The 24,761-nt window shown below is 26.8% G+C and overlaps 4 protein-coding genes across 9 annotated transcripts; all 4 read left to right on the top strand.

Moving 5' to 3' along the window:
• Positions 1-15: 15 nt before the first annotated feature.
• LOC103575816 (eukaryotic translation initiation factor 3 subunit H) lies at positions 16-2,450 on the top strand. The gene is made up of 2 exons (XM_008555771.3): positions 16-477; positions 761-2,450. Exons 1-2 carry the CDS (start codon positions 215-217, stop codon positions 1,506-1,508), a joined length of 1,011 nt encoding a protein of 336 aa, XP_008553993.1. The 5' UTR covers positions 16-214; the 3' UTR covers positions 1,509-2,450.
• A 462-nt stretch (positions 2,451-2,912) lies between these two features.
• Positions 2,913-14,087, top strand: LOC103575414 (LIM domain kinase 1-like). 6 transcript variants are annotated; one of them, XM_053739061.1, is made up of 9 exons: positions 2,913-2,992; positions 3,399-3,653; positions 4,005-4,115; positions 4,225-4,354; positions 4,916-5,359; positions 5,604-5,696; positions 5,984-6,116; positions 6,203-6,435; positions 7,828-14,087. In XM_053739061.1, the coding sequence occupies exons 3-9, from the start codon at positions 4,079-4,081 to the stop codon at positions 10,496-10,498; spliced, it is 3,741 nt and encodes a 1,246-aa protein (XP_053595036.1). In that variant the 5' UTR covers positions 2,913-2,992; positions 3,399-3,653; positions 4,005-4,078; the 3' UTR covers positions 10,499-14,087. The 6 variants fall into 6 exon arrangements, with proteins under 6 accessions (XP_053595036.1, XP_053595049.1, XP_053595054.1 ...); XM_053739068.1 differs by having other exon boundaries at positions 2,923-2,992; positions 3,429-3,653; XM_053739074.1 differs by lacking the exon at positions 4,005-4,115.
• Positions 14,088-16,306: 2,219 nt separating this feature from the next.
• Positions 16,307-17,045, top strand: LOC103575815 (cystatin-like protein). Its single transcript, XM_008555770.2, has one exon. It carries the CDS (start codon positions 16,447-16,449, stop codon positions 16,810-16,812), a length of 366 nt encoding a protein of 121 aa, XP_008553992.1. The 5' UTR covers positions 16,307-16,446; the 3' UTR covers positions 16,813-17,045.
• Positions 17,046-19,621: 2,576 nt separating this feature from the next.
• LOC103575831 (cystatin) lies at positions 19,622-20,026 on the top strand. Its single transcript, XM_008555796.1, has one exon. The coding sequence runs from the start codon at positions 19,622-19,624 to the stop codon at positions 20,024-20,026; it is 405 nt and encodes a 134-aa protein (XP_008554018.1).
• Positions 20,027-24,761: the final 4,735 nt, after the last annotated feature.

Below are 24,761 nucleotides of genomic sequence, written 5' to 3'. Positions count from 1 at the left end.
CAATTGTCTGCTAACTTCAGTATCATACGTTGGTGGGGTTGATTTTTTTTTCTCTTTTTACACAGATTCTAACCTCATTTGACTCGACACAGTCCACGCCATCGACAATTTATTTATTGTGTCGATTCAGTGTTTTTTATATTATAGATATATAAAATTAGTACTTTGAAAATAACAAATTACAAACAATAAATAAATTACAAAAAAGTAAACAATGTCGTCGAGAGTAAATTCACGTAGAATACCCGAGTTAGAATCTCGCATTGATTATGTTCAATGTGATGGACTGGCGGCAATGAAAATTATAAAACATTGCCATGAAGAATCAACGAGTAATATGGAAGTTGCACAAGGTGCTTTACTTGGTTTGGTTGTACAAAACCGTTTGGAAATAACGAATTGTTTTCCGTTTCCTAAAAACGATGAATTAGCTGAAGAAGAGGAGTATCAATTAGCTGTTATGCGTCGTCTACGAAGGTATTTCTATTTTTATAATATTAATTATCATGAGTGTGAATGTAGCAAACATCAGAAAAATTTAAAATTTGAAATAAATAGAGTAAACAATTTAAAAATAATATTTATAAAAAGTCAACTTATTAATTTAAAAATTTTTTAAATGCGTATTTTTAAAAACGTTATTTTATTCATTATTTACTCTATTTATTTATAATTTTAAATTTGTCTGATGTCTGCTACATTCAAACTCGTTAATTATCATATTTATTTATTTAAATTGTTTTTTTCTTTTTTTATTTAGAGTGAACGTTGATCATTTTCATGTCGGTTGGTATCAGAGCGCAGATGTTGGTAATTTTTTGAGTGTTTCACTTTTAGAATCTCAATACCATTATCAGACATCAATTGAAGAGTCTGTTGTTGTTATCTACGATACTGCAAAATCAGCTCGAGGATTTTTGACATTGAAAGCTTATCGTTTAACTCCTCAAGCTATTCAAATGTACAAAGAAAATGAATTTACTCCAGAAGCACTCCGTACTTTGAAAATTGGATACGAAAATCTTTTTATTGAAATCCCAATTGTTATTAAAAATAGTAACTTGACGAATATAATGATGTCTGAATTAGAGGAATTGATACCTGAAGAAGAAGGTACTAAATATTTGGATCTTGGTACAGCGTCTGTTCTTGAAAATCAATTACGTTGTCTGATGGATCGTGTTGATGAACTAAATCAAGAAGCTATTAAATTTAATAGATATCAACATCTTGTCATTCGTCAACAGCAAGATAAGAATCGTCTATTGACTAAACGCGCACAAGAAAACGCTGCGCGTGCTGCTAAAGATGAACCTCCTCTACCTGACGATGATATTAATAAATTAATGCGTCCGCTACCAGTACCCCCCAGGCTCAATCCTATGATCGTTGCCGGACAAATTAACACGTACAGCCAACATATTTCACAATTCTGTGCTCAAAGTTTAGCTAAACTTTATATTACTCAAAGTTTACAGAGCGCCAAAGAATCTAAAACTACAAATTAAAAGTTGCAGACATCCGACAATTATTATTTTTTTTTTTTCATACAAACAAATTACATGTTATTAGAAATAATTATTTTAATAACATTATGACAAGTCACTCCAGGACCTCTCTATGTACAAATAACATAACAATTCTATATAAATATGTCTGTCGTGAAATGAAACTATTCTTGAATTGATAATTTCAAAATATCTCTATCTAGAACGATTTACCTCGGACTCTACTTCGAAATTTCTTTATTCAATGACAAAATTAGCAAAAATAACATCCATTTTTAGCTAGAAAATGATCAGTAACTGAGAAAATATGTTAATTTTCGTGTTAACTCACGTGTCTTGTTATTGAATAGAAAAATTTCGGAGCAGAGTAAGTCTGAGAATAGTTTTTCTGGGTAGCGATATTTTGGAGTAACCAATTTAAAGATACTTTTATTTTACGATACATATTTTAGGTAGAGGATTGTTATAGAGTACTGATACGTGGTCCAATAGGGACGATAGCCAAAAAGGGAAAACAAAAATTGTTATAGAGTTGTCTGTACATAGAGAGGTTCTGAAGCGACTTGTCATGATCCCATTTAAAAATGAGTGTAAATGTAGCAGATATCAGATAAATTTAAAGTTATAAATAAATAGAGTAAATAATTTAAAAAATAATATTTATAAAAAATGCACTTATTAATTTCAAAATTTTTTAAATGCGCATTTTTAAAAAATTTTATTTGATTAATTATTTTACTTTACTTATTAATAATTTAAAATTTGTCTGATGTCTGCTACACTAACACTCATATTTAAAAATATATAGAAAAAGTGTAAAAAGTTTTTGATGTGTTTGAAAGCTTTTTTTTCTACTAAAATTTAATTTTTTTATTTAAAAATAAAAATTGTCATTTCTCTGCTGTTTTCATAATTAAAATAAAACTTTCTTTTTTTTATAATAAAATTGTAATATCCATTTTTTAAGACATCAGTTCATGCAGATAAAAAATAAATAAAATATAATTGAAAGAAAGAAAATTGTTTACATATTTTTTCTTTACAAATAAAGTATTAAAACAACAATTTATACAAAATAATTAATTTGTAATAGACCATTCTATAAATAATTCTTAAGTAAACTCTACATCAATTGAAGTAAATATTTAATAATTAATTTAAATAAATATAAAATTTAAACACAAACAATTATCGCAAATATTTTCTTAGATTACAGATATTAACATTTATTTATCTAATAATTAAAGTCTTTTATACAAAATAATAATAATAATAATTAGTGATTTTTAAATTCATTTTATTATTATTTTTAATTTAAATACAAAAGCCAAGTTAAAAAAAAAAATATTAGAAACTATCTCCACACATATAAAACGTTATCTATTTAATCGATTTAACTATAGTCTGTTACAGTCACAGTTAAAAAATTTCAGTAGATGGAATACAACAATTTAAAAGCGCACATATTCTTTATAATTTAATAAGTAAATAAAATTTATTTTATCTAATTAGAAATCATTAAATTACAATATTTTTTTATAGTAAATACATCAAAGTTGTCTTGACATCTCGTTTATTAATTTAATTAAATTTAAATATTCAAATTTATTTATTATCTAAAATTAATTAGTATTACTGTAATTAATATAAAATATATACTATTTGTAATATTTTCGTGTTTACGTTAATGCGAATGAATTTATCAAGTGATATTTTGTGAGAAAAACATTTTTTAAATGGACTTTAAATTTAATTATTTATACAGAACAATAATATCTAATTCTATATATATATTTATATGTTTTTACTGATTTATATTGTTACATATATGTATATGTATAGTATATATATGTATATGTATGTGAAAATTTTGTGTTGATTTGTGTTTAGTTTAGAAATGAGTACCCCCACTTATTCTAGTTCCAAGAGATTCATGATGGCTGAAATGTCAGTTTGGTGAAGCTGTTGATCGTGGGTGTACTTAGTGTTCACTTGTGTTGTACATAGAGTGTATACGCTAGCAGTACCAAACCAAGTAAAGCACAAGCAGCATATAGCATAACATAAGGCCAGTGGGAGCGGGAGTACGTGAAAATTTCTGTGGTGTATATCTAGATGCCGTCATGGATGAAACCACAACTAATGGTATGTGTGTCATTTTTTTTACTAATAATTAAAATATATATGTATTTTATAAATTGTTTAGCCAAATAATTATTGCAATACAATGTTTTGTCTTTTTACCGAGCAATATTGTGATTCGTCAGACATTGAAAGCTATTCTCAGATACATACTTGACATCGTCTGGATCATCTTGTGAGTTGTGAATGATCGCGTGGGCGTCGTGTCCTTACAAGTCTGTTTCATCTCCACATTTTAAAAATTTTTTTATCATTTTATTGTCAACAATTCAGACATTCTTAAAATAAACTGTTGTATTGTGCTGTCAAATGTTACGTTTTATTATTTAAGATAAACAACATTTTTTTTTCTAGATTGTTACGATACTGTAATGACCATCCATTGTCGAAAGTGATTCACTCATTTTATTTTTATTTTTTTTATCAAAATGTTTTTTAAAACTAATGACTTAATGTTGACATTTGGTAATTTTTTAGTGGTGATTATTTATGATAATTATCATGTTTCGATTAACAATTTTTAGAAAGTTAAGTTATTTTATTTTATTTTTAAAATTGGTTATTTTGTTTATAGATCCTGGAGGTGGTGAAGGTGGGGGTAGGAGTTCTAATGGACCATTAATTTGTGCTGGATGTCTTAATGCTATTGAAGAAGATGAATTTATTCAAGCACTTAATCACGAATGGCATATTGATTGTTTTCAGTAAGTTTATTTGTTATTATACATATATATTCCTAGTAATACGTGTTTGAGTAAGATTCTGGAGTAAGTATCTTCAGCAAGACCCCTAGATGCTAGTGTCTTTTTCTACGTATGTGTCTTTCGCAAGATCGTATATCAAAAAAACTATGTCAAGATTTGTAGATGTCTTGCTCATGGTATCGTACGTTAAAATATTAAAGATATCTTGAACACGGTGCAATGAAAAAGTGTCTGATGCATTTCTTGCACCAGTAACTTACAATAGGTACTTACGCATCAAAATTGACCTTGAGCCTTGAGCAGATCTTGAGCAAGCCATGCGCAATTATTTTCAATCATAGTCTTCCTCCAAAATTGAGTTATAATCTGGCACAAATTTCTTGTGCAAGGTTTGCAATTTAAATCTGGTTTCAAGTATCTGCAGTAAGACACAGACGTAGAAAAAGGCACTAGCACCTGTCGATCTTGAGAGCAGACTTGCTCAAGAATTGAAAAAATTGTTGTATGAGTATAATTATCTGTGTAAAATATAAATTATAAATTATTTATTTATTATAAAAGGTGTTCAGCTTGTGATGCTTCTTTATCATCATGGTACTTTGAAAAAGATGGCCTACTATTTTGTAAAGATGATTACTGGGCAGCTTATGGAGAAGCATGTCAAAGTTGTGGTCAAGTTATTACCGGACCAGTTATGTTGGCAGGAGATCACAAATTTCATCCAGAATGTTTTGCATGTAATTCATGCGGTGCATTTATTGGTGATGGTGAAAGCTATGCTTTAGTTGAAAGATCAAAACTTTATTGTGGAATTTGTTATAAACGTCAAATGCAGCCACTTAATCGAACAGCAAATTATCCATTTGTTAGGAAGCCTCACAGTATCAGATTAGTTGAAATTCCTCCTAGTAATAAAAATCAAGAAAAACAGAGAGGAATTAAACTTACTTTGGATTCAACTCCGAGTCCACATAGTTGTGGATGTGGTCTGCTGAGAATTTCCGAGTAAGTTTATTTTTTTACATATTATTTATTTAGATATCTTTATTATTATTAAGTTTAAATTTATTTTGGACTAATATTTATTGACCGAAATAATTGAAAAATAATTAGTTTAATTATAACTCTTAAATATTATCATGAAAAATATAATAAATAGATTTTATTGAATGTTATATTTGAGAGTTATTTAAAAAAATTTTTTAATTATTTTGTATACTTACATTTATTTATTAATTAACAACCACAGGTTAGTGAGAAATGTACGTGGAAAGATGAGTAAACTGATGACCTCTATGGTGGAGGTTCTATTTAATCTATGCTGCAGATTCTTTAATAATAGGTATTAAATGATGAATAAATAAATAAGCACGAAATAATGCAACTTTATTCACGTAGAAATTATTATAGATGAATAGTAATTTTTTTAGGTACATTCATCTCACACCAGTAGTTCATTATTTATTTATTTATTTTTTTAATGATAAACTAATAGCAGTAGATTGAATTTATGTTTTTTATTTTGTTATTTAGCTTATAAATTATTATTTAAAAGCTAAATAAATTAAAGTGTGTTGGTATTATTAATTCAAAATAATTAGATGAATAATGATTTGTTTACATTTTCAGACTCAGCATGTCTGGGGATTTGATGTCTTTACATATAGGAGACAGAATACTGGAAATAAATGGAACTCCAGTAAAAGATCAACGGGTTGAAAGTATTGAGAATCTCATACGGTATTCTGATTCAGTGTTACAAGTGAGTAAAAATCATTATTTTTAAATAAATTAATAAATCTATTGGTATTTAATAGATAAATTATTATTTAAATTTTAATAATTTAGTTAACGATTGAACATGATCCTGACGCGTTGTCACGACGAAATAATTTTTCTACAACTCAATCGGCATTTCTTTCAACTGCGACTAGTCCTCGAACAAGTCCTGAAAGTAAAGAACGACTATTTAAACGTCGAGACGAAGGTTATATTAGTGGTAATCGCAGTCGTCAATTACGAAGATCTAAAGATCCATCGAATAAAGAACGCAGCAGTTCAATGTCAAGATTACTTGATTGGTAATTAATTAATTATTAATTACTATAATTTTTTATTGATTTGAATTGTAATTATATTTTTTTTTAAATATAAGGGCTCAAGAGTATCGAAAAAAAAAAATCTGTCAAAAAATTAAAAATTTTTGCGCCATCAATTATTTTTATGATGTCGCAAGTGAATTAAAATTCTGAATTTAACATTAGTAGAAAATATATGTAAAAATTGATTTTTAAATAATGTGTAGGTACAGAATATCAGCTGTCAAAACAGTCGGTATTAAAAAAAAACACAATCGTTTTATACAAAATCGACTTTTGAAATTTTTAAACAAATTTTATTGTTATTAAATAATTCATTAGTTTAAAAAAATTAAAACAAATATTGCATCAATTATTTTTCGTTATTTTTATCTCGTTTTTTTTTTTTTTTTTTTTTTTTTTTTTTTTTTTTTTTTTAATTATATATTTTCATACTTAAATAATTTTTGCATTTATCGCAATAAAAAAAATTTTCTCGCCTCCGGGCAAAAAGCGTCAACTTTCGTCCCGCTCGGCTTCGCCTTGGCCAACAATTACATGTGATCTGAGACATTTCTTACTTTACTTCCCTGGATGTGTAATATACTATTTAAGTCATTACTAATATAAATATCATTTTTCTATCAATTTAAATAAATTAAATGCACTTGGCATTTACAGTAATTTCTTTTTGTTTTTTAATGTCGGTCACTCTAAAAGCTCACATATTGTCACTAAACATCAATACTTGAAAAAATAATCTAATAAATTTATCGTTAAAAATGCTTACAAGACTTCATTCTCTTGCGTCAACGGACGTAATTATTTTCATGTAAGCTTGATTATATAATATTTGATTAATTCAAAGTATCTATTATGCAAAAATTTATTACTTTTTGACAGATTTATTTTACGCTTGTAGACCCTTAATACTTTTGAATTATTGAATCCTTATAACTAAAGAATACAAAAATTTTAATATTGCCCAAGTAGCAGAAACAACTTTAAGATGTCTTTTAAAAGGACAAGACAATTTTTTTTTTGTCTCAAAGTCAAATTTTTGTATATAATTAAGACGTACAGATGTTGGTCCTATGAGCCATTCAAAATTTGTGTTATTTTTCTTATCTTAAAAAGGACATTTTAATTTAAAAAATCGTTTAGATGACTCATTAATAATTTACTTTTTGTCGTCACTTGGGCCAAGTCTTTTAAGCAGATATTTTATCGGTGGCATAAATTTTTGATCGTTTTGTCAACATTTTGGTGCCTTATCGATATATCAAAAAACAGCCTAAAAATTTCTGTCTTATAGATGTCAAAAAGTCAAGTGTGCTACTTGGGTGCTAAAAAAATTTATTTATAATTAATTAATTAATAATAAATAATTTACAGTACACCTCCATCAAGTTCTACCTGTGATTTAAGTAGAACGAGATCATTTCGCGTGGAACCAAAAACTCAACGAATTTTTCGGGCAAGTGATTTAGTAAAGGGTGAGCTATTGGGTAAAGGTTTTTTTGGGCAGGTATATAAAGTAACACATCGTGAAACCAACGAAGTTATGGTACTAAAAGAATTGTATAGAGTAGATGAAGAAGCACAAAAAAATTTTTTAAAAGAAGTTGCTGTTCTTCGATCTTTACATCATAACAATGTATTGCGATTTATAGGAGTACTTTATAAAGACAAAAAACTTCATCTTGTTACTGAGTACATTGCTGGTGGTACTTTAAGAGGATTGCTTCACGATACAAATGTACCGTTGCCGTGGGAACAAAGAACGTCTTTTGCTAAAGATATAGCTGCTGGTATGGCCTATCTTCACTCAATGAATATAATACACCGGGACCTGAATTCACATAATTGTCTTGTTCGAGAGGACAAAACAGTAGTTGTAGCTGATTTTGGCTTAGCAAGAATAATACAAAATGGTAATTCATCAGATAAAAGACGATATAGTGGACTATCAACAACTGATGGTGAGACAAAGTGTCCACGTAAAGAAAGAAAAAAACGTTATACTGTTGTTGGCAATCCATATTGGATGGCACCAGAAATGATGAAAGGAAATAAATACGATGAAAAAGTTGATATTTTTAGCTTTGGTATTGTCGTGTGTGAAATAATTGGACGTGTTCAAGCAGATCCAGATTATCTTCCTCGTTCGTCTGACTTTGGATTAAATCAAAAAGTATTTAGAGAAAAATTTTGTGCTAATTGTCCAGAAACATTTTACATGATTGCTTTTTTATGTTGTGATTTAAATCCAGATAAAAGACCACCCTTTGAAGTCATGGAAGTTTGGTTAGAAGGCTTAGCGATGCATTTATCTGTTGGTGCTCCTCTTTCATCTGATTTAGAATCTGATATTCGATATTATACTGGTCCTAGTCCAAGTAGCAGTGAATCTACAACTCCAGAAACATTAGCGCCACAATTAAGACCTATCAAAGAAGGAGCTATTCATCAGGAGAAAAAGAGATACTGTTGTGAAGACAGTACATTAGAAAGAGAAACAGATACTGCTAAAACTGATGAGTTTAAAGTACCAGAACAACCGAAAGATCGATATTCACGGCAAAGTAGTCAAAATAGTCAGACTGATATTTCGAAAAATTTTGGTAAATTTTCAAATCAAAATTCACGATCTAAAATTACTACTTCTCCTACTATTACTCCTACTGATTCTAAAGATAGTGAAACACCAAGTATTATTATTTCACCTGATTTAAGTGGTTTTAGTGGACGTTTTTTGAGAAACCAAACAAATTTAAAGGATTCTAATCAAATTTCATCATCAATTACTAAAACAACTGATGAAATTAATGACGATGAACGTGAATCTAAAACATTTAAAAATGGATCATCACGAGTAATTCAAATTACAAAGTCTCCAGTTAAAGTTAAATTACCATTGATGGAAAAAATTCGTTATGTTGGAAATATAAATACTCAAAGTAATTTTGAATTACCAACAGAACTTAATAACGTTGACAATAAATATTCATATAAAGTAAATTCAGTAGTTAATCCAAAAAATGCTGAAAAAAAATCAGAATCTCATGATAATTGTACAATTAAAAATGACGAACACAATTCAATTGATAAATCATGGAAATCACCAGAGGCAGGTGGTTTTGTTGGTACTTATTTTAAACAAATTAGTAAATTAAAAAATTCAATTGAAAAAAGCAATAAATCACTTGGTTGGCAAAATAATAATGTTGATGCGACAACGAGCAATGATGTCAAAAAAAAAATTAAAGAATCAACAAAAACATCCGCAGGATCTTATCTCAGGCGGATGAAAATTTCACCGACAAAAGAACAAACTAATAAAAATGCGTTTACTAGACAAGATGAATCTACGAGTAATAAAGGATCATTGGAACAGGATGTTCTGTTAAAAGATAGTGATAGTAATAAAGATAAAAATAATTTAATTTATAAAGATTCGTTGAATGAACTAAATAATTTTCATACACAAGATAATAATTGTTTGTTACAAAGACAAGACAGCGTTGCTTCGAGTGTCGGTAGTATTTTATCTCGACATACGAGTCTTGCAGTTTCCGATACACTTCCATTAAGAAATTATACGGAGAAAATTTCATCATGTGAAAGTCCATTTACAGATTCACTTTATCGACACGATAGTTTTTGTTCGAATGACATAACTTTGAAGCCTGATGAGTACTCGAGCTTAAATGATTTTGATTTAAATAATATTGACAGTCATATTGAATCTAATGACGAAAAATATTTAAAAAATCATTTATTAAATACTGATGATATTGAATTTGATTATACAAGTCATTTAAATATATCATCACATCCACATGTTAATTATACAGAATGTTACAAAAATAAAGAAGTTGATTTATGTAGACAGGATAGTTTTTGCACAGATAGTGCTGTTGGAACAATGCGAAGTGATTTTTTTGATGATATTGACGTTGCTGAGTTACGTAAAGATGCTGAAGAACATGAAAATTGTTGTACATCGGATAAATATTGCCCATCAAATCGTAATGCTTCACCGATTGAAAGCACGGCATTGTAGACATTTTTTAATAACATATATATAGTATACTGTGCCAAATAAAATCGATATTTTTTTTTTCGGTCTGATACCAAGTTGGCCCTCCAACTCAATTACAAAATGCGCACTCGCTTAAATAAGATTTCCCATTTGAATAGCATGGGAAAATTTTTTTTTTACCTTTGAAATTTTAGAACTCATTAATGGATCAATAAAGTGAAAAATCTATAACTAGGGACAAGATCTTTGACTTAATTTCTAAATGAATGGTTCACATGTTTAATATTACGACGAAAATATTGGTCTTATAAAAAAAGTTTTCAAACAAAAGTTGCAGGAAATGTATTTTTATAAAAAAAATATCTCTTATGATTTTTTAAACGACCAATATTTTCGCCGTAGTTCTAAAATTGAGATTGATAATGAATTCTTCAAATTTTTCTTAATTATGAAAATCTTAATTTTGAAATAACGGTGAAAATATTGGTTGTATAAAAAATCATAAGAGACATTTTTTTTAGCAAATTAAATTTCCTACAACTTTTGTTTGAAACTTTTTTTTATACGGCCGATATTCTCACCGTAATTACAAAAGTAAGATTCATAATGAAGGATTCACATTTTTGTTAATTATAAAAATCTTAGTTTTGAAATTACGGTTTTCGTATTAGTCCTAAGAAAAAATTATAAGATACATTTTTTTTATAAAATTAAATTTTGAACAACTTTTATTTGAAAAATTACTTTATACGGCCAATATTTCAACCTTAATTCCAAAATTTGATACTTTCAATTATTAATTGTTATTTTTAAATAAAAGCAAAAAATCCTGGTCCTATCCGTAACATATTTTTGTAGCGAATCGAATACTCTACAGAAAAGGTCTCATTTAATTTTTTGATTAATTTAACCGTTCAAAAGTTACTTTCTTACAAAAATTTCAGTTTTTTTCCAAATAATTAATTTGTAAAACGTGTAATTTATGAAATTAAATAACATATTTTAATTGTAAAAAAAAAAAATGATCTACAAGAAAGATCTTATGACATTTGCGATAAGACTGATAGTTATGCTAGAAAAGTAAAATAAAACGAGAAATTTACCATAAATTTAAATTTAAGCTTCAATAACTTATGAACCGTTAGATCTATCAAAAAATTATAAGGCACTTTTTTTGTAGAGTGTTCAAATTTCTACAAGAATATATATCAGTTTTGTCAATCTATTAATCAGTTAACGAGTTATAAAATTCCAAAGTTCAAAAAAAAAATTTTACCATGTTATTTAAATAGGAAATCTTAATTAGGCGAGGTTATTTGGTGGCTAAATTCTCTTTGTTACATACGATAAAATTTTCGTAGACCGAAAAAAAAATATCGATCTTATTTGGCACAGTCTAATATAAATAAATATATATACGATAAGTTTTAGTAATATTATGTAATATTTCTAATGTAACATATGCTCTGAGCAATACAACAACACGGGCCTTTTGAAGATTTAAAAAAAAATAAGTTACAATAATAATAATGATAATAATAGATGTGTATTTTACTTAATATAAATAACGATCAATAATATTGTCAATATATTCGACGCGATGAATATTAAATTTTTTTATAATTATTACACGGTATGAAAAAAAATCTCTAAGATTTAAAAACTAATGGGAGGATTTCACAATTTTTTTTTATTAACAAAAATTTATTATTACAGTCTTGATATAAAGCATTAAATGCATAGAGATTTAATAAAAAAAATATAAAATTTTTGCTATAAGCATTCCATTATAATGTTCTTAAATAAATATAAAATATTTAAAAGACTAATAGCGCTTGCCAGAAAAAAAATTGATAGCCAAATGTATTTATTGTTGCATTCCTTGCCAACTAATACTGCATATTGTATTCTGAAAATAATATTCTTGCCTGATATAAATTTAAAATAAAATAAATTATAAAAAATAATGAATATAAAAAATTGTTAAAATACTGAATCTTCAAACGAAAGCATTCCATCCAAATTGATTGTCGATTGAATCAATCAAACTGTATACCAACAAGAATTTTCAATAAAAGTTTTAAATATTTATATAAATATATATATTTTAACTCGTAGAGTTTATGTAGATAATTATAGTCTGTAGGCTAATAATTTGATTGAAATTATATATTGTTGAGTAAACAGATAAATTTTTATAATAACGCAGTGTATAGATTATAAATTTTTTTTTTCTTTTTTTATAATTTTCCTGTAAATTGCAATGTATGTCAGATAAATCTATCTCCGGTTGTTTTAAAAAGAAGAAAAAAATAATCGATTAATGCACAATAAGTCATATTGTATTATATGAAGTATTGGAATGAAAAGAAAGAAAAAAAAGAAATAAGTGTAATGAAATAATTATTACAATTGATTAATTTGTGTTAGGAATTAAGTAATAAGTTACATATATTGTATTATTATTATTATAAATTTTTGTTTAGGAGCTGACAATATGAAAATGCGAATATTTGTAGCGTATAACGGCTATTTAGATATTTAGAAATACTGTAACAAAACTATGTGTATAGATAACATTAGTTTGTATATAGTTTGTATATAAATTTAAGACTCTTCTTTCAAAACACTAATTTCAATACAACCACGCTAACGTTCTCTACTTATACATACAATTATTTTATTTTATTTTATTATTTTTTTTTTTTTAACAAACTGTAGAAAAATGTACTTTTTATTTGCATTCCAAATATGAGTGTGAAAATTATTTTTATTATTAATTTATAATTTTTATTATTTTCTTTGTCAGTTTTGTCATTTTTTATTATTTAATACAAATTTTTATTTTAGACAATTGATTTAGATAAAAAATTTATGTTCTAAAAAAAAAAAATTTTATATATTTTATGATCCTGAAGTTAGCTGGCGTTTAATGATTTTTTTTAAAACAATAAATTATAAAAAAAAATATTTTAAAAAATTGCACCTGTAGTTTTTAAGATTTTCTATGTGTGCATTTTTTAGTTTTATTTTTTTCTGTAACTGAATTGAAGAAAAAAAAATCCGGAAATTTTTAATTTTCGGTTAAGTTCAGGATTATTATATATTTTTTATCTTTTAATGTAAAAAAAAAATATAATAACTGTTTTTTTTTTTAATTGGTACAAATCTTATTCGGAAATAATTCAAATGTACTTACGAATGAATTTGTTGTTAAAAGAAAATATTGAGAAAATGACTGTTAATAACACATTGAAGGTAACATTGATATGGTAATAATGTGTTGTTATGATGTTAAACAATATCTAATATATATTTTTTGCAGTATGTTAAAATAAATATCTTTTTCAAGCTGAAATAATAATTAAATAAATAGTAATAATAATAAGTCATCGATGTACCTTCAATGTTATTTTTCCAGAATCACATAATCGTTAATTGTCTGTGATAGAAAGTGTTTTGAAATTGTCTGTATTATTATTATTATTGTCATAATCCACATGTAATTAATTATAACAATTTTAAGTATTTAATTATACAAATAAATATAATATGAATACTCATACGATGAACAAAAAAAAAATGTCAAATAATCTGTTATCTCTTATTAGACTAGAGATTTTTGTGCAATTTTTTATTACAAAGTTTAATAATTTTCCTGTAATCTGCAGTAAATTTTTTTTTTTTTATTTTATATTATTTTTTTTTTTTTTTGAATGAAATATTTTTTTGGTTTGTTTTTATATTGAGTGCATATATATTTAAAAAATGAATCGAATAAAATAGATATCAAATTTTATTTAAGCTAATTGAGGATAAATTGTAATAAACCCAGTAAAATATTTATAATTATCATAATTAATTATATTGTGAGTGAAAAAAAAGTTTTATGTAAATGTATCCATCCCAAGTGACACAAAAAAAATTGTTGACTTTTTGTTAAATTTAAATTCGGAACCAGTTACATTATAACAAATTTTCGCCTTAAATTCAACAAAAAGTCAATGATTGTTTTTTATGCCGCTTGGGATATATATGATTATAAAGTATATAAAGGATATAAAAATGAAAGATCATTATTTTTTTTTCTTATAATTGTTGAGACAAACTGACTAGCTTCTGGAAAGATAGTGTTTTATATACGTATTAGTACTGATTAATTGTAATATGAACAATAATAATTATAAATAATTAATAAATATGTAATAATAATATAACGATAGTTTACAGGAAATTTTTACATGAAATAAAAATATGAATAATTATTTGTTTGACATTCCAAAAAGATAAATAAAATTATTTATCATAAATAAAAAAGAATTATATATATTTTTTTTAATCATCAATACCCTTACTATACATGAAATAAAAATATATATAAATATTAAGACGAAAACTTCTTTTTTAGTGGAAATGATTTAAATTTTGCAATAAAGCAGAAGTAAAATTTGATAAATTTTCGCCTGCAAAAATGTTTTTTAATTTATTGTGGACTTTATTATTTAATTAATTATTTGACGGATTATTTTTTATATATTTATTTGACCTGATAAATAAGTCCTTAAAAATTAGCCCTGATTAAAAACTTCGATTGAAACCAATGAATTCTGAATGAAAGTCTATCGGATTCAATTGGAATTTTTAATTAGGGAGGGACACTCGTAAGTACATATGGAAACTACATATAATAAATAAACTTATAAAGACATTATTAAAACATTTGGAAACTCGTTAACCTTGCGGGCCAGCTCTGAAACTTCCCAATGCTTTCAAGCTCCTTGAGCTCGAAAACATTATTGTCAATACATGTTTGAGCTCGACAAAAGTCAAGTTTCAAATAAATCTCCGAGAATTCAAGAAATTAAGAATAATCGATGATTTTTTTTTACGTTTTACACACGATTATACTTAATAAGTTCAATGTTTTTGGACAGAAATTAATAGAAATGATCAAGATAGAGAGTTACATGAAGTTTGAATTAAACCGAAGCATTAACATATGAAACACTTGGAAAAAAAATGTCGAAAACAGTGATTTTTCGAAAATTTTTTTGATAATATTATTTAAACTAATAAGCCGATTGCAATGAATTATATAGCGATCATCAAATACTATAAAAACAAAGGGCCGGTGTAAGTTTTGGAAGATTGAAGAGTTACATTATGCGTTATCCAGATAAAATGAAGTAAATTGTTATTTTTTTAATTTTTCATCGTCGATATCTTTCGAACTAATCAACAGTTTTTCAGCTTCTGACGCTAAAAAGTTTTACGAATCAATAAGTTTTGCAATTTTTTATTTTATTAGGAAAAAAAACTTTTTTTAAATTCTTTCGACAATGAAATCTCTAGAATGATTAATTCGATTTCGATGAGTGAGGCAGCTTATAGAGTTTTAGGACTGAGTAGATTTCAAAATAGATCGATTTTTTATTTTTCAAAATATTCGAGAAAAACAGGAAAGAACATTTTTTTTTCGAAAGTTTCTATCGAAAGTTTTTATCAAGTTCTAGATTTCAAATGTACAAACGGTACTTCTCTTGTTCCGTTTATACGATGAATGAAAACTTTGTCCAGATTTTCTGCTGAATGAATGGCAATTAAAAAAAAGTAAAAAGCTAGGTTACTAGATCATAACGTAATGCATACCCAGTTTTTTATTTTATAGTTATAGTAATTTTTGAATAAAAAATTTCGATCAAAATTTCTGAAAATTCTTCATAATTCAAATTGTTTTCTATCTTTCAGTCGATAAAGGAAAATTTTCAATGACCAATAGTGAGTAAAACTATAAAAAATAAAAAAAAAACTCATAATGAACTGCGTATATGTTGCTAATAATTTGCTACTGCGTCATATGTGTAGAATTACTCATAACAGAAATAAACGTTGGGCGTTAATTTAAGTATTGAAAGTTATTTAATCCATTTCACTTTGCATTTTTTATATAAATACAGTTTGAAGTTCCAATGATGGCTGACAAATCTTCAAAAAATTTCGATAGTAAGCCAAAGTGTGGATCATCACAACAAGTATCAACTGATTCAGCAGAAGTAAAGCATTATGCTGAGCTAGGTTTGAGAAAATTATCTTCAATCTATGGAGGCGCAAATGAGCTTATTATGACGGAAATTATCAGCGCGACTCATCAAGTTGTTGCTGGATCATTACATAAAATTCGTGTTAAATATGGAGAAAGTAATTGTCTCAAGGGCAAAGCTGATGAAACATTTTCACTCGCTGAAAATAGTCCAATTAAAGAGTGTTTAATCACTGCCTGGTCAAGACCTTGGATAAAAGAAAATCCCCTTGAGATCGAAGTTAAATGTGACTAGAATAATATATTTGAGACATTGAGATTAAGAAAAATATACATTCTATTGTAAAAATCTCCTACATTCAAGATAATGATATCAAATGATGTTAATGACCACTGGCTCTTCCACTTAATGTTTTTATTTTGTTATTCAAATTTTTAAAATGCAGTAGTTAAATGCATTTATTACATAATTTTTTTTTTTTTATAAAAATGGACAAGATCAAAGTGTATAGTAAGGATTAATAATCTTTTTAGTATAAGTATGTTTGTCTTTCAATATATTTTATACATTGCAATATATAAACTAAGTTTCTTACTTTATTTTCCAGAAGTAATTTCTATTTAACTGTTAATCTATGGAAGTTATATGAATTTGTAAAATCGTTAGTAAGAAGAAACAAATTTTATAGAATATAGCTATTAATGTGGATATTTAAGAGTTTGTATTTTTAAAAATTTTATTAATTCATACTGTAAGTGAAAATTAATCATCAATTTCAAAATTTCACTGAAATTATTTTTTCTTTATTTTTTATCTCTAAGTAGACTATTAACATGAATATTAGAAAAATTTTTTTTTTTTAAATTATCCTTGATAGCATGAGTTGTTCGTCAAAAAGTTGGTATTCATGGGATTACTACCAACTTGATGACAAGTTGTCAACAACTCTAGTTTTTGCAACTTTTGGCTACAGAGGTTACCGCCAACTTTCAGAGAAAGTGGGCGCCAGGGAAGAGCCGTAATTCGAAGGCAGGTTTCTAAGAAAATTGAAGGAAACTTTCCGTCAACTTATTGGATTTCCAACTTTTGCCACCAACTTTCTCAGAAAGTGTCTATCAACTTTGGAAATACCAAATTTTGCGACCAACTTGGCGTCTAGTTGCGGGTGTTAGTTTGACGCCAGGTTCACGCCAACTTGGCTATCAGGGTAGTTTTAAAAAATTTTCATGTTATTGACAGCCAGTAATTCACGTAAATTACGGCAGACGATGATCTATGTCCTTTATTCTCCATGCTTGGTATGTATATCTATTGAGCCACATCATTCATCATACGGTAGCATTTTTAAATTAAATTAAATAACGCTGTAAAGCAGGAAACTATGTTCATGTAACATACATACCGGAATATATACGTGAAGCGTTCCAACATTCTCGTATTCAGGAAGAAGAATGAGAATATGAAGGGATTGGGAAGGATAAGGAACTTTCTCAATGAACATTTTATGGATACTCTCTAAACATGAATTAGTGAAATAAGAGAATATTCACTAATTCATGTTTAGAGAGTAAATTAAGAAAAATAATCGGATAGTCCGAACTAGTAATCGAACCCAGATTATGTCGGTTACACGCCGAGGGCTCTACTTTTTCTTTTAAATAAATTTATTTGCATATAAATATTCACGTATTTACAATATTATAATATAAGGTTGCAAATTAACTTCAAAATAAGCCTACAATATCACTAATTTTATAAATTATTATATAATTTGATCTCCACGCTTGGAGCCACTTACATTTATTAGTTCTTGATGGATGATAAAATTCTTATTTTTCTTGTCTCATTTGATTAGATATTAATATTAATATGGGCCATTTGACTCTGTTCTCTCATGAGCTTTATTCATAATTTTATTAATGATGAAAAATAAAGAAAAGCAATAATCATTATTAAAAAAACTTTTCTAGCGCCGAGTGCTCTACTAGTTGAACTATCCAGACCCATACCGTATTTCGGTCAATTTAGCTATACCCAATGAGCGACACTTTCCATCGTACAGTAGCGTTTTTAAAATTACATTAAATTAATAGCCAGTAATTTAAAAAGTTTTTCATTGATAAAAGGCAGTAAGTGCTTTTTGAAAAATGCAGTAAGTTGAACGCTATATTGTACACAGAAAAAAGAGTTAGCTTGGGTCAAGAAAAATATTGTCTGCTGAATTTTTTTCTTAATTCAAGACAAATAAAATACTTTATTCAAAATTTTTTTAACTTCTAGCTTAGAAAATCTTCGATTTTCTAAAAATTCGGGGTTGTATAGGTTTCAACCCGATTTTCCAAAACCGAGTTTTCAGCGGATGTCAACATTTGAAGGTCCTAGGATGTTAGTCTGATGTTTTTAGGGAGATGTCTGTATGTGTGTATGTGTGTGTGGTGCTTCTACCCTACCTCACATTATAATAAAGCATTTTAATTTTTTTATGATCAATAATTTCAATTGCGATTTAAGTCTGTCAAATATACAATGTATATATGCTTTCTGTAAATCAATAAACTATAGTATTTTGCAATAATTTTTAATACAATTTTAATTAAAAATAACACACTTGTTTTCAGAGTGCAATGATCGAGAAACAATAAAAGAAATCATATTTTTTTTTATCTTATTTTTATTTTAAAACGAAAAATCAAATTATCTTTGACGAGTATGATTAGTTATTTTTCTTTATATTATTTAAGCAGTATGCGATAACTTAAAATTGATTATGTAAAAAAATAAACATTTTGAATGATCTCGCGATCGCTGAAGTAATTTTATTTGGTTTTATATAATTACGTTGATAAAATATAAATATATCTATATTCGGATATTAAGGTCAATAGATAATAGTGGCGATAGCAGCAGTATGGAAATTTTCAAATATCTAATAAAGCTGAGTTGTTTACGTATGATAAGACTAACTATACATATAGATGTGGAATCGCGTGAACTCGCTTCAGTGTTATTAACTTTCGCAGTAAGCACATGCGAAAGTTATTTAAAACAGCGTTACTTTTAATCTTCACTTCATAAGTAAGCTACATTAAAAATAATTAACAAGATGAGCAGTCAATATCAAGTATTCAAAGTTATATTTGTGTGTTTAATATTTCAAATAGTTTTAACTAAATCTGCACGTATTATACCAGGAGGGCCACAGTCGATTCCAGTTGATTCTTCAGAAGTTCAAGAATACGTTAAAAAAGGTCTAAAAAAATTCTCATCTGGTTATCAAGGTACCAATGAGCCAGTTATTGCCGAAGTTATCAGTGCATCTCGTAAAGTTGTTTCTGGAACATTATACGAAATTAGTGTCAGATTTGGAGAGAGTAATTGTCCGAAAGGTCAATATGGCGAGACATGCTTATTAGCAGAAAATAGTCCTATTAAAGAGTGTTTGATTACTGCCTGGTCAAGGCCTTGGTTGGAAGAAGATTCACTTAAAATTGACGTTAAATGTGACTAAAATGAACTTCATTTGGAATATATATAGTATATAAGATGGCAATATAAAATAATTTATAAAGCTGGTAATATCATTGGATTATCTAGAGAACATCAAGTTACTGAAAAAATATTATTACCAATAAATTTTTATTTCAAAAAATTTATTAAGGGTGTGGACAACAAGCCTTCATAACAAATAATTAAATGACAAATTTTATTTTTGTATGTTTTCCATTTTTTTAACAATTATTTTTAATAATTTTATTGTCTTGCTTTAATTATTTTTTGGCAATCATAAAGTAGTCATAATTTTCAACATTTTAAATGTATACTATGAATAAAGTTGAACATTAAAAAAAATTTAATATTTGTCATATATTGAGTTCATTAAAAATCATATTGATTTTAATATTAAATTGATTTCATTTTTTAGATCTGAACGTCAGAAATTGGGTAATACATATATTTGGTAATAAAATAATATTCATTCTTATAATTAAAGAATACATTAAGTATCAATTAATCTATTTATTTTTTAAATCGTAGTGATATATATATTTACATTTTTAATTATTTATTAGGATTGGATCCAGTGATGTCAGGTGATGTACACTTCGTGTATAGTGTTTATTTTTAGTTTTTTATCACGATGGTGGGTACAATTGCAATATATCCACTATCTTATTTAAATTTCAATAAGTATATATTACATAATCAGTATACCGATAAGTTGATTGTTTATTCATGAGTTTTATTTTATATTTAGTTACAAATGCGATCTAAAATATTTCATCTATTTTATCCTTATTGTCTTAAAATATTTTACATTTTATATTTGCAGTTGAAATTATTCGTAAGGTATAAGATCGAATACCCGATCAAGGAACTAGTACTCACTCCATGTATTTATATATCTATATTTAGTAAATATAGATGTACAAATACATGAATGATCGGATACTAGTTTCTTGATCGGGTACTGGGTTCTTACTTTATAGGCTTTTTTTATAAAATAATATTATAAAACTCAGGTTTAAGAAAATTTGTACAATTGGAGTAAAATAGTATCAAATTTAAAACCCGTGTGGTGGGCTGAAGGTAAAATTAAAGATTTTCGCCTAAAGAAACTGAGTTCAAGCCCATTCATGGGTGGGGAGGTATCAATCGAATATCGACTAGGGTTTCTGTGATTTTTCTATCAATTCTCGACGAATGACAAATTTGATTGAGTATATCAGATATGTTAGGCACTGACGATGTGATCGAAGAATACCAGTATGGAGAGTATATAGTCCCTATGTAAATATCAGATTTATGATTTTAAAGGAAAATAAAAGAGATTCAATCAAAAGGTTCTTTTTTCTTCTACAGAAAAGCAGATAATAAGAAAAGAAGTCACAAACAGCATCAGGCAGATCAACGAAAAGACTAAACGTGTAAAATATTATTCGGCGTGCGGCCGTATACAGATGTGGTCATTAATAACTGATACACTAAAGTATAGCATTGCAGAAAAATTATTTGTATTTTCTTTCTAAAAGTACATGAAATAACGAAACTTTTTGATTCTTTGAGTTTTTTTATTAAAAATATTTTTCAAAAAGTTATAAGCAAAGAACCATGAGAAGAGCGGTTTTTTTTTTGAAAATTTCATATCTTTTGAACCAAAGATAAAAAAAATCTCAAAATTTAGGAGGATGAGTTTTTTGATGAGTGCTAAAAAATATCAAAAAATAATGGAAATTAAAAATTAAAATTCTTAAGACCGTACGATTTAGCGTGGAATGCCCCATATATATTGATAGAAATAAATATCGGAATATATTTATTTTCCTTGAGAATAGTTTATAGAATGGCTAGTCTATACTATTCCATAGTATTGCAAACTACTATATAACAAAATTGTAGCCCGGGCTATAATTTTGTACATGGAGAAATTTCTTAACAAAACCAAATTGATGTTCATTGTCATATGATACTGAAGTTAGCCGTCGTCTAATAATTTTTGGACTATTTTTAGAAACGATAGATTATAAAAAAAAAAATATTTGAAAAAATTGCACCTATAGTTTTTTTAATTTTCTAAATGTGCATATTTTTATTTTAGAAATTTTTTTTGTAATTGATGTTAAAAAAAAATCAGAAAATTGTTGATTGTCTGTCAATTTCAAGATCATCATCGTCGTGGCTTTAAATAAATTCATGAATCAAATTTGAATTTAAAATAAAATTTTTATGATAATATATGAAGAAATTGATTTCTTCAATCAAACGATATTTTTTAGTACAAAATTATTGATTGTAATTATCGATGGCTAGATCATTGAATGAATAATTTTTAGTTCTAGGATTAGCGTTACTAAATTAAAAAATGAAATTTAAACTAAAAAATATTAAGAAGAAAATCATTGCATTAATTATAGAATAACATATATAGATTTCATTAAGATCACCCTATATAGAAATTCAAACGTTCAAGTCCAATGAATAACCGACAGATGGCTCTTCATGTCTTCATTCGATGTTCCCTAAACGAAACGAGACTTCAAAGAAGACGATTTTGTTTTTTATGAATAACTTGAAATAAAACATTTTTTAAAACTTTTTCATAAATTTAAATAATTAATTATTAGTTAAATGAAGTCACTTAATAATTCCAGTTTGAATAAATATTAAATGATAACAACAATAAATTTGCAAGGAACAATTGGGAATAGAAAAGCAAATGAAACAAAACAAACAAAAGAGTATAAAATAAAATATTACAGAATATAATTTTAAATCTGTAAATTTATAGTGGGCCATGTCGTCGGAAGCCTTAAACTTAAAGTACTACGAGAGGTCAGAGTTGGAGGATTTTGTAGTGCAATAAGGATACATTTATATCTCTAGAAAAGAGAAATAAAATGCGTAGAATAGAGGAACGTGTGCATTTGGAGCCAAGAGGATGACAGTAGTGGTTGGTTGAAGATGAAACGGGAATGAGACGCCAATAGAAGAGAAAAAAAGAGAAAAAGTATTCAGCAGGAAGAAGAGTTAGAGGAGAAAGAGGTGGGAAGAGATAAAGGAGATAGAGGAAAGGAGGAGGTTAGAGTATAACACACAGCACATACCGAAGCACATCTGAATAAAATGATAATAAACCGTGCGGCGAAGCTCCTGGTGTTCACTGACTTGACGTTCCGCATTCGAAACGAAGTGCGCAAAATGTTTCCGTGAGAGAAAAAGAAAAGTAAACTACCAAATGTAGTTTAACATAAAAAAAGAGACAACAAAGTATCTCATATATGTATTCTCTTTTTTTTCTCGTTATTGACGAGCATTATTTATTTAAATTAATTTTTATTGTTTATTCTTTTTACAATTAACAATATTAAAAATTTATTACTGTGTTGTACACAAAAGAAAAATTTCTTGGTGAAAAAATATTTTCTACTATGGAATGAAGAAAAAAATTTTTTTAGGACTAAAAACAATTTCTTGGTGCAAGAAATTTTTTCTTGTTCCAAAAAACTTTTTTGTTTTAAATTTATAGTGCAAAAAATTTCTTGGAGCAAGTAAAAATTTTCTTGGGCCGAGTAAAAACTTTTTGCGAGAAGAAATCCTTTTCTTCTGTGTACTAATATTTCAAACACTCCATCATTTTAGTTTGTGCATACGATTAATCATATACATACTTGACTGAATTTTTTTGTCAGACCGATAGTGGAAAATTGATTTAGGCGTTAAAAAGATGTAATCAACTGTAGTAAATTTCATGTGTGTATATAAAACATAAATATACGTCAGAAAAGATATAACAAAAAAAAAAAAGTCATAAGACACAGAAAGCAGGAGACAAGAGCCAAGACTAAAGATTCATATACGCGATGTATATATGTATGCCTTTACGTCCTCTCGCGCGTTCTCCTATCGCGATAATACCATTATGCGGATTCGTGATTTGCATATTTCAGAAAGCGCTGCACAGGAAAGCATAAACAACGTCTACGGCCGTATAACTAGGCTTCCTCGGAGATGAGTTACACACGCGGGAGATTTACGTAAACGTTCGCTGCGTCGTCGTGTCCTCCATCCCCTGGTGTAGTGCACGTTATATATATATATATATATATATATATATATATATATATATATATATATATATATATATATATATATATATATATATATATATATGCTTGAAATTTTATGTAGGAAAGAATTGTCTGAAAAAAGGAAACAACAGTCATTTTTAATTCTACTTTGTATAGAGCCCGAATTGATAATTTTTCTTTAAGTTTTTTCTCTTTTCAAATTAAATTCTATAATCATTTTTATCAGATAAATACAGAATATTATTCGATTTTTTATATTTTTATGTTATATATCAATTTATTTTGTTGAATTGATTGTCAACGAGATTAAGAAAATTGAAAAATTTTTTTTAATGATTTTATTAAATAAATATTATTGGACTGAGCAAAATAAAGTATATTTTGAAAAATTACTAATTTCTGGGTAAATTTGTTTTATAATTTTAGAATATCTACAGGCTATTTATGTAAAATCATAAAGATTAATTTTTTTAAATATTACTGTGTTTCTTTTAATGAATAAATATATTTATTCATTAAAAGTAATACAGTGCATATATGTTTTCAGTAATGAATATATTTTCAAACCCGAGTCGAAATATTAGACGTAAATTAAACGTTCTTAACGTTTTAAACGTAAATTTAACGTTTTTGACATTAAAAACTCAATTTAACAAC

Source organism: Microplitis demolitor, chromosome 1 (assembly GCF_026212275.2).
Source record: "Microplitis demolitor isolate Queensland-Clemson2020A chromosome 1, iyMicDemo2.1a, whole genome shotgun sequence".
In the NCBI taxonomy this organism is placed as follows: domain Eukaryota; kingdom Metazoa; phylum Arthropoda; class Insecta; order Hymenoptera; family Braconidae; genus Microplitis; species Microplitis demolitor.
The sequence above is the reverse complement of the archived record's forward strand: the minus strand, read 5'-3'. Positions and strand labels throughout refer to the sequence as shown.